Source organism: Calidris pugnax, unplaced genomic scaffold (genome assembly GCF_001431845.1).
Source record: "Calidris pugnax isolate Ruff unplaced genomic scaffold, ASM143184v1 scaffold1, whole genome shotgun sequence".
Classification (NCBI taxonomy): Eukaryota; Metazoa; Chordata; class Aves; order Charadriiformes; family Scolopacidae; genus Calidris; species Calidris pugnax.
The window spans coordinates 7895839-7912768 of NW_015090800.1; the positions used below are offsets into that span (position 1 = coordinate 7895839).

At 42.2% G+C, this 16930-nt stretch overlaps 1 protein-coding gene across 2 annotated transcripts in view; it reads right to left on the reverse strand.

Annotated features, from left to right (window-relative positions):
* Positions 1 to 843: 843 nt before the first annotated feature.
* The window catches only part of FAM180A (family with sequence similarity 180 member A), a 29180-nt gene continuing 13093 nt past the window's right edge, over positions 844 to 16930 (reverse strand). The window contains exons 1-3 of one of the 2 annotated variants that reach the window (XM_014937287.1): positions 10634 to 10677; positions 3121 to 3221; positions 844 to 2103 (exon numbers count right to left, since the gene is read on the reverse strand). In XM_014937287.1, coding sequence (XP_014792773.1) covers positions 1762 to 2103; positions 3121 to 3219 — 441 coding nt within the window. In that variant the 5' untranslated portion in view covers positions 3220 to 3221; positions 10634 to 10677 and the 3' untranslated portion in view covers positions 844 to 1761. Of the gene's footprint in view, positions 2104 to 3120; positions 3222 to 10633; positions 10678 to 16930 lie in introns of those variants that run through there. The other variant, XM_014937285.1, reaches the window with a different exon arrangement.

A 16930-nucleotide genomic window follows, 5' to 3' on the forward strand; every position in this document is an offset into this window, starting at 1 on the left:
AACTGCTGAGAGAAACAGGACTGACTCTGTCTTTTATAAACCCTTTGTCCACCTGCTTATGCCATTGCCAGCCTGCCCCTAAGGCTGCTGTGGTTTCACATTCCCCTGGGTGGTTGCCAAGCCCAGTGTGCTCTGACTGCTTGCACTGTTTGCTGCGACTAGGTGGTGCTGGATGGATTTTTTCAGCTGCAATCCTTGGAGTATCCCTGTCCAGGGACACTGAAGAGTTCATTCCTTGTGCTCAAGTGATGCAAAAGCAGTTAAACATGATTCAGAACTGGGGCTGGAATCTTCAGTTCTCTTTTACAGCCTAGGGGATTTGTGATTTGAGCCTGCTTCCTCAAGATAATATGCAAACAGAGAGTTAGAGAATGGTGATATGAAAGGATTAAATAAATATTCACCTGTTTTCCCATGCTCTGGAAGCAGAGAAACAGAGTGTATATAACTTTCTCACAAAATTTTGGGGATTTGCTTTAGAAGAGTTTGGATTTTTCATTACTAGTCATCTGTTTGACAAGATAGATCTCCTTTTTCTGTCCATTCTGTCCATGATATTTTTGCAGCTTATAACAACCAGTTACACTATTTCTAAAAAAAAAAAATAAAATAATAAAAATTGCCGTAAACAAGTACTGCTTTTGCACTGCTCCCAAATTCATCACCAATGGATTGGTGAATGGCATTTTCTGCTAAGTGGTCAGATGTAATTGTTCCCTGACTGGACAATTTAGGATTCTTCCATGTACTCAGCACTTATGTGCACACACTCACATGAACACACACAAATATATACACAAGGAAATATATAATTTTCCATTAAAAATGAGCCACACTGCTAAATTCAGCACCAGGTATGTTTTAATGCACCTTCTTCCCTTGCCTCATGGGGATTCTGAAGCATGGGTTTCGATGACCTATGTTCAAGAGACAGAACCAGGAAAAATGTGTCATTGTTAAATTAAACAGGGCCTTTGTCTTGCCTTTGACTCCACTGAGGACAAATACATGTTCCCTTAAAAAAAAAAAAACAAGGAGCAGAAGCAAAGTCATGTGCAAATAATGAAAGAATCATTGCAGACAGCTGGGGAGGGTGGCTCTAGGTAAGCAGTGAATATGTTCCCAGGCATTGTTTGCTGCTCGTATTCACAATGCCCTTTGTCTTCTGCAAATGTTATTGGAATTAAAATCTGGCTCAGCCAAATGAAGTGAATCAGACAGTGCTTATTTACAAGAATATTTGGAATGAATAATATTTGGCATAATTTCTGAAGGCTGACAGTTATGAAACGTCTTTCTTTTACAGAGGGCCTTTGCATCTCTTTATTATTTATATTCTTTTACTGGCCAGGCAAAATATGAACTTGATTCCCCAGCTAGGAAGCAGCATTCTTCAGCAACACTCATAGGTATGTGAGCATAAGTGTAATATGCTTATGTATTGCTTATAGGAAACTCACAGGATGAAATAAGGATATGTCTGTCTGGGATGTACAGCAGACTCCCTTCTTTGCCTGTCACAGAATGTGCCTCCAAGCCAGCATAAAAATCAAATTCCCAGGACTGACGATAACGTTTTTCCCCATTTAACATGGAACTATAAAGTGGATTCCACAAGAGGGAGCTAGAAAACAAATAATCTCAAATAAACTTTCATGAAGCAGGCTATTAAATTCTTTACAAATAAAGTGGAGGACGTGCTACATGTGTCCCTTATCAACCAGAAAAAGTGGCTGAGTTGCTGTTGCATCAAGTCTCCTGCTATGATGGCTCTTTGTTGTACGGGAACATCAAGTCATGCTTCAGGGCTTTGTAAAGACTGACAAAAGATTCAGCCCAAGCGTCTTTTTGGTGCCCCTGGGACTGAGCAGCCCTGTAGGCCGCGTAGACCATGGTCAGCACTGTCCTTTCAAAGTCTTCTTTCTTGAGGACCCTTGGGTAGGAAGACAACCTGCTACTCAGCCTGCGGATCTCTGTGATGCTCTTGGGGATGATCTCATTGCAGATGGTGTCAAACTCAGCAGCCTTCCGCAGTGAAGCGAGCTCCTCATCTTTGATGGAGATCCTCTGATGTTTGTCAATGTCAAGCTCAGCTAAAAGAAACTGGTACAAAATCAGAACACAGAAAGCTATTTATCTTCTCCAAGAGACTCTAGGCAGAGTAAATGTGAATTAACAACATGTCCTTAGGTGTTTACTTTAAGTCAAATGGAGAAAAAGCTCTTATTGCTCTGGCTGGAGATGGGGCAAACTGGAAAGTCTCTATGTGAATGTTGGACTTCTGTGCTACCTACCTGGGAAAATTAGAGACAGACTATGGGGAAAGGAAAGTGGCAAAGGAAAAAGCAGGTAATCTTCTGTTGTCCAAAACAGGTATGGATTGCTGCTGGTGCCACATGGGTATTAAAGAGGTGGAGGCAGCAGCACAGCTGGGAAAGGCTGCTTGCCCTGCCAGGGATAGCAGTGGTGGTTAGCTCTGTGTGAGAGAGTGCAACAGTGGCTTCCCAGCCCATCTACCCTGTTTGGACATCCAATCCCAGTTTCTCAAGGTGTGGGATGGATAGGTAGATTTGACCCATGCACCTTCTTTAGGTGGGCCACTTTCCCTTAGCTAACCATATGACACTGTTCCAGACTGTGCATTACATCTGCAGTCTCCACTGCTGTGAAAGAGAGGACTGGAATAATTTTGAAGTGAAACAGTCATGCCATCGTCATTACTTTGCAATGACTGATACTCATGGCTTTAACAATTTGAACAAATAATTTGGGGCTGAGACTTGCACCAAAAAATTTAAACACATTGCGTTATTAATATGTAACTATTCTGGAAGAAAGTTGTTTTCAGTGGGATGCCATTTGCTCTGGTTTTCACTTTGCCTGTCAATGAGCTAGAACCCATGTTTGAGCTACTGCAAGCAATTGCTACCTGCTTAAGTGCTGAAAGAGCTGAGTTTGTCATAAATATGCCTGTTCTCTCCCTTCTGGTGAGCTATTACACAGTCACCAAAGGGTTTACTGCTGGGATGACTAAAAGACAGATAATGGACAGCCCCAGTATGCACAGTAGCCCCAGTTTTGGTTAGGGATTAAGGTACCATCTGCTCCCATATACTGAACCTCATAAAGCAGGACCACATCTTCCAGCGAGTTCTGTAGCACTGGGTTAAGGAAGGCAGCTGAGGATCTCTTGAATCGCTGAGCAGCTGGGAAAAGCATAGCTGGAAAATAATAATGGGAAAAGAGAAGTTTCATAGAGTGGCAAACACGGAATAGAGGAAGCACTTTCCAATACTAGATTCAAAGAAAGAACTACCTGTTGCAAAGACTTAGTGTACAGTATGACTTCTCACTGTGAATAAAATGGGCAGCATGAACTGCTTTGACCATAATCTATTAGGGATGGAGGTTTAGCTGTTTGTCCTTTATCTATATAGTGTCCAACAGAGTGGTTTATAATTTGAGCCTGGGACTTTGAGGTGCAGCCACAGTGTAAGGAATAATAATGGTAACTGCGACATCAACATTATCTGAAATACATGTTCTTCTCCTGGCTGTGCAAGAGGAAATCAATACTGACCCTCAACACAGCCTCCTTTTTTCTGGCCATTCTCCTACTAAGACACATCGAAGACCTTACTTTTCCCCTGGTTTCAGCTGTCTAAAAGCTGATCTCTCCTTAGTTGATAGAGACAACTCCTCCAGAGAGTAGATCACCTCATCTGTCCTGGGCATATATGTCTGGAAGGAGTGACTCACCCTTTGGAGATGACTATGTGTATTTATTGAGCCTGTTAGACAAGACAGCTACATTCAATGAGGTGAATCAGAATTTATTATGACTTTAGTATTTCACAGTGTTACTTGGGGAGGGACTCTTTGTCAGGGAGTGTGGTGATAGGATGAGGGGTAACAGTTTGAAACTGAAAGAGGGGAGATTTATATTAGGTATCAGGAAGAAACTCTTTACTCTGAGGGTGGTGAGACACCGAAACAGGTTGCCCAGGGAAGTTGTGGATGCCCCATCCCTGGAAGTGTTCAAGACCAAACTGGATGGGGATTTGAGCAACCTGGTCTAGTGGAAAGTGTCTCTGCCCATGGCAGGGGGGTTGGAACTCAATGATCTTTAAGGTCCCTTCCTGACCATTCTGTGATTCTATGATAACTACAAACAACAAAGTGTGCTATGATCAGGTATTTACTTGCCGCTGTGAAATGTACTACAGTTATTGTTTCAGGGAAATGAGACAGAAAACTTAAGCATAGACCCTGAACTCAGCACCACAGTGAGGTAGATTATTTGTGGAATCAATGACCTGTACAGTCTGGAGAATAGAAAACATCTGATGCTACATTACAGACCAGCTAAACGCTTTGAGTTACTAACTAGGTTACTATCCAGGTTACTAGGTACTATTAAACGGTGTAGGTTCCTTTCAGAGCAGAGAGGAAAATCCATGTTTTGTTTCATGTTATGTGTATGTGATTTAGGTATTGATGTTTAGGTAACCGTAGTTTAGACTTGTTGGGTTTTTTTCTAATAAACAGGAACAGGAAGGTTTTTATAAAAGCTGTGTTTGTGTGACTATTGATGCCTTTCATCATAAACTTCAATTCTCAACTGTAACTGTTGCTTACTGATAGATAAATTTGGAAACCAGTTAAAAAAAGGAAAACAAATCACCTGGCGTAGACTCTGTAGCCTACATTCAGTCTTGTTTCCTAGGCCTTTGCCAACTGTTGACTTCGTTAATGATATTTAAGTTCAAGTAATGCAAGGAGAAAAAAAACAGGTCCTTGGAGACTGTGTTAATTAGGACCTTTACTGTCTACCATAAAGAAAATTAATTGGGATAATACACTAATTCATGTTTGACCCAGCGAAGGGTGTTTTGGCCTTGCATTGGTTAGGGAATATAGTACAGGTAAAATATTTTGTTGAATTGCAATAAACATACTGCAGCTGGATTCTACTAACTGTAAATGCATCCTGCAGGAATGGGTTTCAGGCACTTTGGTAGGCCACCTACAGAGCTAGGTGCTTCCTATGGGATCTATGTGAGTTTAGCTCAAAAGTTGTTTAAAAAAACAAATAGTACTTGCAGAGTATGTGACTAAAAGCCTGAAGGAATGAATGCACCAAGTAAAAGACCAGAGGTGTTGAAGAGGACTTGATCTCTGCAGAAGCCTTTCCCCAGCATGATGCCTTTACGACCAGAGCAACTTGTCTGGCCTAGCTGAGGAGATGATGAATTTGGAAAAGGTCACAAGCTGCCTGCAGGTTCTGCTCTGAAAAAGTGTTTGCCTGGCTGACCACTGGGGCGATACCCACTTTCTGCTGCGGCTCCATCATTTGTTATTCATTCCTCTTGCTCAGAGATTTGCTGAGACACACTGGAGCTATTCCATCTTTTGCTCTTGGCAATTTGAGAATGCGATGGAGTGCATGTGAAGCACTTGAAACTTCAAGCACTAATTGCTGAGTAATTAAAACTTTTATTATTGGGCAATTAAAACTCTAATTACTAAGCAGCTGGCAGAAATCCAGTCCATAATGATGACAATTCATTTTTATCTCTTTTAGATGCCCTTTCAGTGGAAACAGCCTCAGAGTGCAGAGTACCTCTACATATGCAGATGGTTTACATCTCATATATTCCCTGAGCCATGGAAAAGGTGTCTGTGGCATCTTGCTTCAGTGCTGTCATGCTTATTGTCATCACACTGGTTGCTTTTAGCTGTCAGGCGAAGTGCAGATTCCTACCAAGGAGCTGAGTTAGGAGTCTTCAGATTCAGCCCATCACCACTCACCCAGAAAAGCCTCAGTGAAAGGCTTGCACAAAAATGAATGCTGTATTATCAATTTAGTACTGACCCACTTGTTGAATCACAGGTAACAGCTCCAAAAGCAGCTGGGTTTTTTTACCCAACTCTGTCCAGGATGACAGGGATTAAATTAGGAGATTCAAAGGGACAAGAGCCTTAGCTGCTATATGGTGAGAAAGGACTTTGTATGCATACCAGAAACATGCCATGTTCCGTAGGGACCAGGCCAGCACTGATTCCCTGATCTCATTATCTTGTTCTCAAAACATAACGAACTTTGTTATAGTTCGTAGGGACTCAGAAACTCTTTCAGACCTCATTTGTCATGGTGATCTGATTTTCCTCATCCACATTTTATTTCAGTCCTTCCCTTTCTCTCTTCCTGCATAGTACTCAAATCCTTCCACTGTCACTCCCTCCACAGTCCTCTCCATGAATTCATGAGTTCCTCTGAGATTCTGTGAGCATTCAGAGCAAGTATTTTCTTATTTTCATTATGCTGACTTAACACACATGTAAATTAAGCACAAAACCTGAGGTAGAGAGAAATTTGCAGCCAGTTTCTGCATTTAGTGATTGCAAATTCCACTTGAAACTTTTCTGTTGACTCCGCTTCTTCCTGCATTTACTTCCATCTCTGACACGAGTTAGCTGGGCAGTATCAAAGAACAGCAGGGGAATATTGCTGTGACTTAACATCTCTTTATCATTTTCTTCCCTGAGGGAGATCTCTGTAAAGCTATCAGGCAATTATTTCATAGTAAGATGCAGAGCAATGTGCACATTCTGTGGTGATGTTGCAGCCAATTCGTTTCAATGGCAGCAGCCGTGAATGTCTGAGCAGCAAAGATCCCTAACCAGTATTGACAGAGAAAGTGCAATCCAGTGATCTCTGAAGTCAGTGGAGAGACTCCTATTGATTTATTGGTTTTACTTCTCTTACTAATGTGTCAAGGTATGTCCAATGGAGATGTGACTGCTTCTGTCCTAAGGGCTGAATAGTCACATAACAAGAAGTTTATGATCCAGAGAGATGAGGTAGGCAAAAATAAGGGGGTTATTATCTTTAATGAAAACATTTTCTATTATATATCTGTGTACTACCAGGCTCATCCTTTTCCAAATCCCTTCTTCAGAGAGGCCTTAGGAGTGCTCCCTGATCTGCCCCCCCTTGCTGCCCACTGAGGCCTCAGGGCTGGAGGAGGACGGGAGAAGTCCGTCTTAGCTGAGCCACCTTCTCCCAGCCTCCCTGCCTGACCCTGAACAGCCTCATCCTGTGCCCTGGAGCACACCACCGCTTGTGCCTGAAGATGATGGGCAGCCAACAAGTCTAGTACTAAGAGTAGCTAAAAGTGCCCATCAAAATGTGGTCAAGTCCCTGTTTTCTGCACCTCTCACTGCAGGAGTCCATTCAGTCTCCTATGGCTCTGTTGACTCAACTCCACTTCTCCTTAAGGACTACTCTGGGTTTTAAACGAAAGATGCAGCTGTGTTTACCAACTTGTTGGCCTGCTTCTATTTAGTCCATGACATTTAGAAACATCTTTACAGTTTAAACATAATGTCGCATCTGAGGCTGACAATAGCTTTACTTTGAAGATGCTTTCATCTTTGCTAAGAACTGTGCCAGAATTTTCTGGAGGACCTCGTTAGCCATGTGATAAATATTTGTGATACTCTCATAGCTTTTCCACGTTTCACTGGTGAGGGTGCAGATGTTTGGTTTTGCTTTCCAGTCCACACTCCTACTTTTGAATTCCCAGTTGCTGCCTGTGCTGTGCTTGCTCAGTAAGTACAGAGTATAGCTGCAGGGGTGCTCGATCATTCGTGCATCACTAATGCCCTTTTCTTCTTCTACGAAAACATATGAAGCCAAGAGCATGAATCAGGCCCTGTGCAGGCCATCGCTCCAAAGCACATACAGCTCCCCAGGTCTCAAGGACATGAACATAGTTAAACTGGGGTCATGACTCAGTAGGAATTATTTTTATTGACTTCAGGGGCATGGAAAAGAGCTCTCTCATTACTTCAGTGGGACCCTTTCATGAAGGTCAGGAGGAGCAGAGAAACAAGAAGGACTTGTGGGCCAAACCCCCTGACTCCCTGCAAGCAAAGCAAAGGAGAGTTGTCTGTCAGTGCAGGGAAAAGCAGTAGCCCAGCTGGAGTTGTCCTACAAGCCAAATGTGGTCAGCAGGCAGCCAGTTTGTCCTCCTGCCTTAGATTACTAAGGCCTGACTAAAGAAATTAATGAAAATAATTTAGTTGGATATCACTGGCTTCCTGGGACCAGTCCCCTATTTCTGGGAATGTAAGGCAGGGAGCGGTTGCACAGGTCACAGCAGATCTTGTTCAGTGATGGACCTAAAAAGGAAAATTAATCTCTGGAACTCCTTTATGTGTTTGTCAGCAGTTGTAGCAGGGATTAATTGGGCTCTGCAAAACCATATCCTTTCAAACCACTACAACCATTTTTTTATTGCAAGCTCACCGCCTCCCCTAAGTAGTGAGAAACTGCTACAAGATCAGTGGTACATTCAGCTTGATCCCTCATAGTAAAAGTTGTCCTTTCCTGCTCAAAGCTTTTGAAGCCAGAACTCCTGGACCCCAATAAAAAGATGTTAATTCATCCCAGATTATGACGACAGCAATAGAACATTTGAATTATACTCAAGTGGTGGAGTTTTTCCCTAGCCTAAACATCATATGACTAGAAAAGCAAATAAATAAAAAATCCGTGCCCAAGCTCAGCATTTTTTTTTTTATGCCAGCTTCTGACACAGTCAAAAAAGCCATCTCCTGGGCCAGATGCAGAACCCTTTAAACTTGCTGTTAGTCAGCTTGGAGCATATGCTGGTTCCACTAGTGATCTGGAAATTTTCATTGTGTTACGACAGTTTTCTCTAACCTGCCTGGAATTTGCCCTAAATGGATCTCAGCACACCTAGAGGCTCCTGTCAAGAGAAGACATTTGTTGACAACTTGAAAACAAATTTTCTCACTAGCACTGATTTCTTTGAAAGATGAAGATGATTCTTCAAGATGAATTCAAGCATTTTTCAAAGCAACTGAACTCAGCATTGTCTACGAGGTGATTGTATAGGCAGATACAGCAACCATTATAATGCCATGCAAAAATTACGATTGACCTAGGCTGGCTGAACCTATTTAGTTGCAAAGACTGCTAGGAAGTTCCTAGAAGTCATTGTTACTTTGGATCTCAAAGCAAATGCCTTAAATGCTTACAAGAGGGTTTTCTTTAACGACATACAGGAAGCATAGTTTTGAACTCAGACTCTACACTTCACTATGCACTGCAAAAGAGAAGACAACACAAGTCTCAAATTTTGTATATCCTTGATAAAGGATTTTTGTTTCGTATTCCTCTTTGATCACCTTGCCCATGAGGGTTTACAATCAGACCAGAAGTATATTTTATACCTAAAGTTCTATTTCTGTCAGACATGTCTTTGGTGGGTCCTTGTACTGAGTTGTTCAACTGATGGAGTAACAATTCACTATCCCTAATTTACTGCTTCAGGGTAACTGTGAAAGACCTGTCCTTACCATCCTGCAGTCAAAGTCACTAGATATTTTACTGCCCTGAGCAACTACCTGCTTTGCGTCTGCAGTAGATCTTGGTACCAGAAGCATTGCTTCTTCTGAGGTGAAGTGGTATTGACCTATGAAAGGTGTGTGGGAGCAGTGAAAGTAGGAACGTAAATCACAAAAAACACAGTATTAATAAGTGACGAATAGGTTCATGCATAGTAATCCCACCCTTCTTTACTTCTTGTCCTGCACTTGCCTCATCCCCAGAAAGATGCACGTTCACCCTCTGCAATGTGTTTATACTGCCCTGGGCCTGCAAGAGCTGCCAGGGCAGAACCTGAGCTTTGGCTGGGCAGCCCTGCAATGGAGTGTGCTCAGGCGTAGCTCCTCTATGCTTCCTGACTTTTTGCTTTTCTGTATCACAACTGCTATATTAGAAATGATTGAACACTTTGCCCTAGTACAGGAGAAATGGAAAGAGCAGGAAGCTGGAGAAAGAAGAAGAAGAAAATAAGGGAAACACACACACACACACAAACTAGAAAGACAAAGAAAAAACACTGCAGTGCTATAGGCTAGCTTCTGAAACACGCATCTGGAATCGCAGTTACTCACATAAGTAGCTCCCATGGCGACAAGGGCAATGCAAAGGCTTGTGCATTCCAACTTTAATACATTTTAATCTCCATTACTGGGATATTAAATCCCAATGCCCCTTAGAAGAACACAGCAGTGAGAAGGAGAATACGTTTTAATTACAAACCAACATGAACTAGCACAGTTTTAAAAGCAGCTACCAAGAGAATTTGCCTCTTTCTACTTTCAGCTCCATATTCTTCCTCTCTTAGCTTGTAAGACTAAGATTACTAGTGGCAATGGTCTGTCTTTATTTCTGCCTGTTGGTTAAAAGTGAAAATAGATACTTGTTTCTTCTTCAGTTATAAAAAGAATAAAACCATAGAATGATTCGGATGGGAAGGAACCTTAAAGATCATGTAGTTTCAAATCCCTTACTGTGGGCAGGGACAGCTTCCACTAGACAAGGTTACTCAAAGATCCATACAATATATCTAATAATATCTAATCTAAATCTACCCTCTGTTAGTTTAAAACCATTACCCCTCATCCTATTGCTACACTCCCTGATAAAAAGTCCCTTCCCATCTCTCCTGTAAGCCTCCTTTAAATACTGGAAGGCTGCTATAAGGTCTCCCGGGAACCTTCTCTTCTCCAGGCTGAACAATCCCAACTCTCTCACCCTGTCCTCATAGGAGAGATGCTCCAGTCATCTGATGATCTTCGTGGCCCTCCTCTGGACTCACTCCAACAGGTCTGTGTCCTTCTTATGTTGGGGGCCCCAGAGCTGGGTGCAGTACTCCAGATGGGGTCTCATGAGAGCAGAGTAGAGGGGCAGAATCACCTCCCTCAACCTGCTGGCCACACTTCTTTTGATGCAGCCCAGGATGCGGTTGGCTTTTTGCACTGCCAGCACACACTGCTGGCTCATGTTGAGCTCCTCATCCACCAACACTCCAAGTCCTTCTCCTCAGGGCTGCTCTCAAGCCATTCTCCACCCAGCTTGTATTTGTGCTTGGGATTGCTGTGACACAGGTGCAGGACCTTGCACTTGGCCTGGTTGAACTTCATGAGGTTCACATGGGCCCACCTCTCAAGCCTGTCCAGGTCCCTTTAGATGGCATCCCTTCCCTCCAGCGTGTTAACCACACACACAGCTTGGTGTCACTGGCAAACTTGCTGAGGGTGCAATCAGTCCTCTGTCCTCCAGGGCTTTAGCCCTTGGTACTCTACCACACAGACCCCTGAAAGAGGCCAAATTCTGCTCTTCTGAAGTCCAGGGCAGTGAGTTTACTGTGTGTCCTCCTTGCTGCTGAAAGGATCTTGAAGTCTGCCTTTTCATGGTCACTGCAACCAAGGATGCCCTTGAACATCACATTCCCTACCAGCCCCTCCTTGTTAGTGATAACAAGATCCAGCATGGCACCTCTACTCATTGGCTCCTCTGTCACTTGGAGAAGGAAGTTATCATGAATGCATTTCAGAAACCTCCTGGACTGCTTATGTTCTGCTATTTTTGGCCCTCCAACAGATATTGGGGTGGTTAAAGTTCCCCATGAGGAGCAGGGTTTGTGAACATGAGGCTGCTCCTATCTGTCTAGGGAGAGCCTCATCCTCTTGATCTTCCTGGGAAGGTGACACATAGCAGACTCCCACTGTAATGTCCTCTCTCCTCACTCTCCTTTTAATCCTGACCCATAAGGTCTCAGTTGATTGGTTAAAAGAAAAAAACTCCATCTTAAAAGTCTAAGTTTTCTTAATAAGGATGTAGGAAGTCAATCTCCCTACAAAAGCTGGCAACAAGCAACGTTGTTCTTAGAAAAAAGTAAACAATATCAGTTTAAACCACTTAGAATTAATAACATTGTATTCAAATTCTTAGTTTGGCACATAATCAGTTTTTTTTTCAAAGTTGCCTTTTACTAATTTACCTTCTTTTTAAGAAACACACGTATTTTGAAAGGGTATGTGAGTTCCATAAAACAGAACCCACTCAGACCTGGACTTCTGCACTTCGTAAATGTCCTGAGAGGTGTTAGATTAGATTAACATGCAACAGTTTCTATATAAAAGCTAGGGTGGTAATAGCCTTTCTAGCTACTTGACATGAGTAACAAATGTAAAGGTGTATTAAAAGGACCAAAAACCCCTTATGTTTACAGAAATGGATATTGCTAGAGAAAGAAATGGTGCATCTGAGCCTGTGTTTGTGAGAAGCAGAGAATAATTTTTCTTTTATGACTTAGGTAAAATGATTTCACAGATATGACTAGCATCAACCAGCTAAAATGGCCCGAGAATTTATTCCCTCAGATAGAGATTCCATTATGCTGCATTTTCACCTGTTCCCAGCCTAGAGCAAAGTGTGCCATGTTATTTACTCTTCCCTTGGTCATAAGGAGGGGCTTCGTGCCTGGAATTATTTATCCTCACAAAAAAAAAAAAAAAAAAAAAAACAGAAGCATCCCCTCCAAATGCTGCCCCTCCAAACAATGAAGTGTAGAAGCAAAGGGCTCTTCCACAGCCTAGAGCAAAGTGTGCCATGTTATTTACTCTTCCCTTGGTCATAAGGAGGGGCTTCGTGCCTGGAATTATTTATCCTCACAAAAAAAAAAAAAAAAAAAAGATGCAATCAGCCAAGAGAGGCCTTCTACATCCTGGAGTAAAAATGCTGTTGAAGGCATGGAGAGAGAAAAAATGCACACAGAGAAACTGAAGGAAGGAAGGCGTGAGTGAAATATGTTATTATCCTTCAGTTTGCTGCCATATTACCAGGAATTGGGGATAGGCTATGGTGAGCACTATATATGTGAAGGGCAGCAATAAAGGAAGGAAATATCAAACCTGTTCCACAGGTTTAACACAGAGGCAATATGCAAAACCACAGGAAATTTCAAGCAGAATTGGGAAATGAACCAGTGCTTTATACCCCTGTCTTCATTGCAGGGTCACCTCTCCTTCTCTTTCTGTGTTGCTCACAGCGGCCCTTATGCAAGGGGAAGACACAAAAGAGTCTTAATTAAACACATTTGACAATCTTGCTTACAAATGAATAAGTGAAGGGATATAATGATGATCCAATCCACTTCCATTTCTCCCAGGAAGGAGCAGAGCAAGGAAGGAATGAGGGAGGGGAGAAATACAGCCAGGTGTTGGTCTTTTGGTGCTGAGCCATAGAGAAGCACCCCAGGAGCAGAGTGAAGTGGATGGCTCTCCTCTGGAACAATGGAACAAGAGCAATGGAAATCAGAGCTTGGCTTCACGGTAAAAGGCAGAGGTGCAGCATCTCCAAGAGCATCATGCTATTGCTGCTCTGAAAAAAAAAGCTCTTCAAAACCAAGTGTCTCCCTTCAGTTCTTTGCCCTTTTCATATTAGCATCACAGAGCCCAGAGGGGTGGGCTCAAGCCCTGCAGCACATCCCAGGTATGTATTTACACTGAGTCACTGAGCATGGGGGAAAGGCGTCCAGTGGTTAAGAATGGCCTTTTTACATTTTGTTGTACTTTCTTTTTCAGTCGGGCTTCCTTGCTTTCCTGACAGGCAAAGACAATTGAGTATCTAGGGTTTTGCTGAGGCTGACCTAAACACAGCTGCAGCTGCAAGGGACAGTCCAACGCACCTGCCCTCCAGTCCCTCCTTCCCTTTGTGCCGACACTGCTTTGTGTGGTCACACAGTGAGCCAAGCCAGGCATCTGTCTGGTCATGAATGAAGGGAAAAAGCAAACCAAAAAAAGAGTGTTAGATTTTAGCTGTCTCCGTCCCCGTCACAGTTGCTACACTGGCAGCGCTTCTACATGTGAGAAATTCCCAGTGCAAGAGTGGTCCAACTGTTGTTAGGACATTTGGTGATGATTCCAGTTCTCAGATGATGTAAGGGTGGATGTCAGCCCTGGTTAGGAAAAGCTTCATCCCTTCCTCATGCCTGCACACCCATCAAGCTATGGGCTGCTTTCGGTGGATGGCCACCTCAAGTGGTGTAGTCATTGCTCCTGCTAGAGGTGAGGATTCGTTGCAGGACCACTAGCTGCCAAACACTTCTTTCCCTTCTATGCTTAGATCTCTGTGAACTTTTAACAGAGGAAATTCAACTGGCACAAAGAATACCTAAAATTTATTCCAAGACTGTATGGTGAGAAAGGAATCAAAGGTCCAGCTTGAACCACAGACCCAGCAGGAGCAGTATGAATTTTATTTCATTATCACAAATGACAGCTCAGATTCTTCAGTCCAGGTATTAACTTGCAATTGATGAGTTCTGTAAGATGCATATCGAGAGAGTAGCAACAATATCATGTACTTTATAGAAACAAGCAATCTATGTAGATTTTGAAGCTCTTTTTGAAATTATCTTGCCTTTTTAGCTGAGAGAATGGTAATGCCCTACTACGCACTAACAAAAGAATTAGCAGATTTCCATCTCATGATGTCTTCCAGTTCAATTTGTCTGCCTTTTTAGAAAATATGCACCAATGAAACACAATGCATCGGATTTGTTGAAAGAGACACTACATGAAATTCTGTGCAGATGGCCAAATTGAAAAAAAAAACGCGGTCATTCTGACTTTAAAATCTATAGCCATATAATCTGCAGATTAAGAAAATAATGAATGTTTCCTGTTATGGCTGATTAATTTTCCTGTGCTAAATTATCCTATAGGAACTGTTCCACTGAGATCATGGAGCTGTTAGTTGAAGTGAAAAAATAACCAAACACCCTGAATCCTGGAATTATTCACTTAGGCCATTTCTGAATAGTTTCAGCTAACAATTAAATTTAAGTGTTTGACGGTGGATCTAGGAATGGCTATTGAACTGATAACAAACTATTTATTATATTATTCATATCAATATCGCAACTTAAAACTGAGGAAGAATAAACATTATATTGACTATTTCTTGTCCCTCAGACTAGATATAACCAGAATTGTCTTCTCCTTTTCTTCAAATCTCTATCTGAGTTGAAATAAATTGTAGGAGGAGAATACATAAATCCCAGTTTTCTGCTTCCTCTGCTCTGGGATTTCATTTGTTCTTCAAAAGCAGGGAAACCCCAGCTGCCTTTCCAGCTGCTCATTGAGCTCCAAATGTCAGTGCACCTGCTGTTTTTCTTAATGACATGAATATGTTCTAGATGGAGAAAGAGTATAAATCAGCCTTTCCCAATAAACAGCAAGCAGAAGGATATTAGTCCTTTTTTGTGAGAAAATGAATTATTTCTGGAGACAATGCTTTTTCAAAACATTGTATGTTTTCTAGTAGTGACAATAAAGACAAGAAGTCTGAGAAAGTAACACAGAGCTGAAGATGGATTCAGGTATGTTTCTGAACCGGACTGGTACAGCTGTTTTTCCACCTGAGCAGAATATGAAGGGTGAAAAGCTGTGCTGTATCCCTGGGTAAGAGGCATGGGAACCACATCTCTCTCCTGAAGCAGTGAGTGAGGGTCACTGCGAGAAGGCATCTGTTCTGTTAAGTTCACACCTGCATGAATGTCTGGGCTCCATTATGTTAATTTCTGCACCTGCATGAAAATAATGCTGGAAAACTTATGGAATTCAGATATAGGTATCTACACAGTCTAATTGGGGGATTTCAATGTGTGCAGATGCAATGGCAGGCCAAGACAATCCCTGTGATATTGCCGGAAACATAGCAAAGAAATCCGAAAGATGAATGCAAAATGGATTATTTTTAGAGCTGCCTTCCCCACTCCACAAACACACACATGGGATTTCCATTTTATAAAGCCGTCATTTTTCCACTGGTCCTTGTTATTTCATGCTCTCCTAAAATCTGACTCTTCCTAGGCCTTTCAGGTTTCACAATCTGCTGAAATAAAAGCTGAGACGGGCATACAACTGGATTCACCATTAAATACGGAGAGCCCTGCCAGAACCTTGAGTATTGCAAATTGCTGAAGGCAGCTGGACACTGTGGATGAAGTCCTCAGATGACCTGAGCTGGCACCACCAGCCCTATGGTGCTGCTCTGCGGGCAGCCAGGTCACAGAGAGCCCTGTGCTATGAAAGGCATGCTTGGGATCAGAGGGAAGAGAAGAAGGTTAGATTCAGGCTTACTGAAATCTTACAGCCAACAAAATAACCCAAATATCTCATTTTCTGAGGAGTGGGACCTGAAAAGCACTAAATGCTGACAGTTGCTCTTGAAATGGATGGAAATTCGAAACCCAACGTCTTTCACTGCTGCAGTTCCTGCTCCTACAGATGCCACCTCTCAATAGCTCCCAGCCCAAGAGGACTCTGCCGATTTGTCTCTTGTACTTGATTCAGTGTTATTCTTCCTTACCATACGTTATTTTCTTCTGGAGTCTTTTGAGCTGAACTTGTGAAATAGATTCTGGCTTACAGGAAAATAGTCTATCTAAATATTTAAGGAAAAAAATGTTAATGACCTCATGCTTTAAACTTAGGAAGAATAAATTTGGAGAAAGGGAGGAAGACTTGATTTCCAGTGAAAACCTCTAACATGTTGCTGACTGAAACCAGCTGGGTTTATTCTTTGATTTAACTCCTCTGTTAGTGGGGACTGGTAAAGAAGACATTATTTCTGTGGAGAAGCATTTTAGATAAGCTGCTGTGATTCTCACATTGTAAACTTCAACCTGTCTTTTCCTGGATTTGAGCTTTCTTTTTACTAATTCAAACACTCTGAAGCTTGCATAATGAAAAATAGTTATTTAGAAAAGTTTTTGCCAGAATATATATAATCTGTGGGTTGACATTTTAGGCTGCTAATGAAAAATCTTTTTGGTCAATCTGACATCTGTTGTCTTGTGCCTAGATAAGCACTCTTCGCAAAATCTAGACTTCATGTGATAATTCTGCATGACAAGTCTTCCTCAGCTTGGCAGTGATGATGATCTCCCAGGTAAGCTTATAGAGATCATCTGATTATGAACATGTGATTGACATTCATCTTACATCATCTTCATATGACTTCCTTTTGTCATATTAGGGG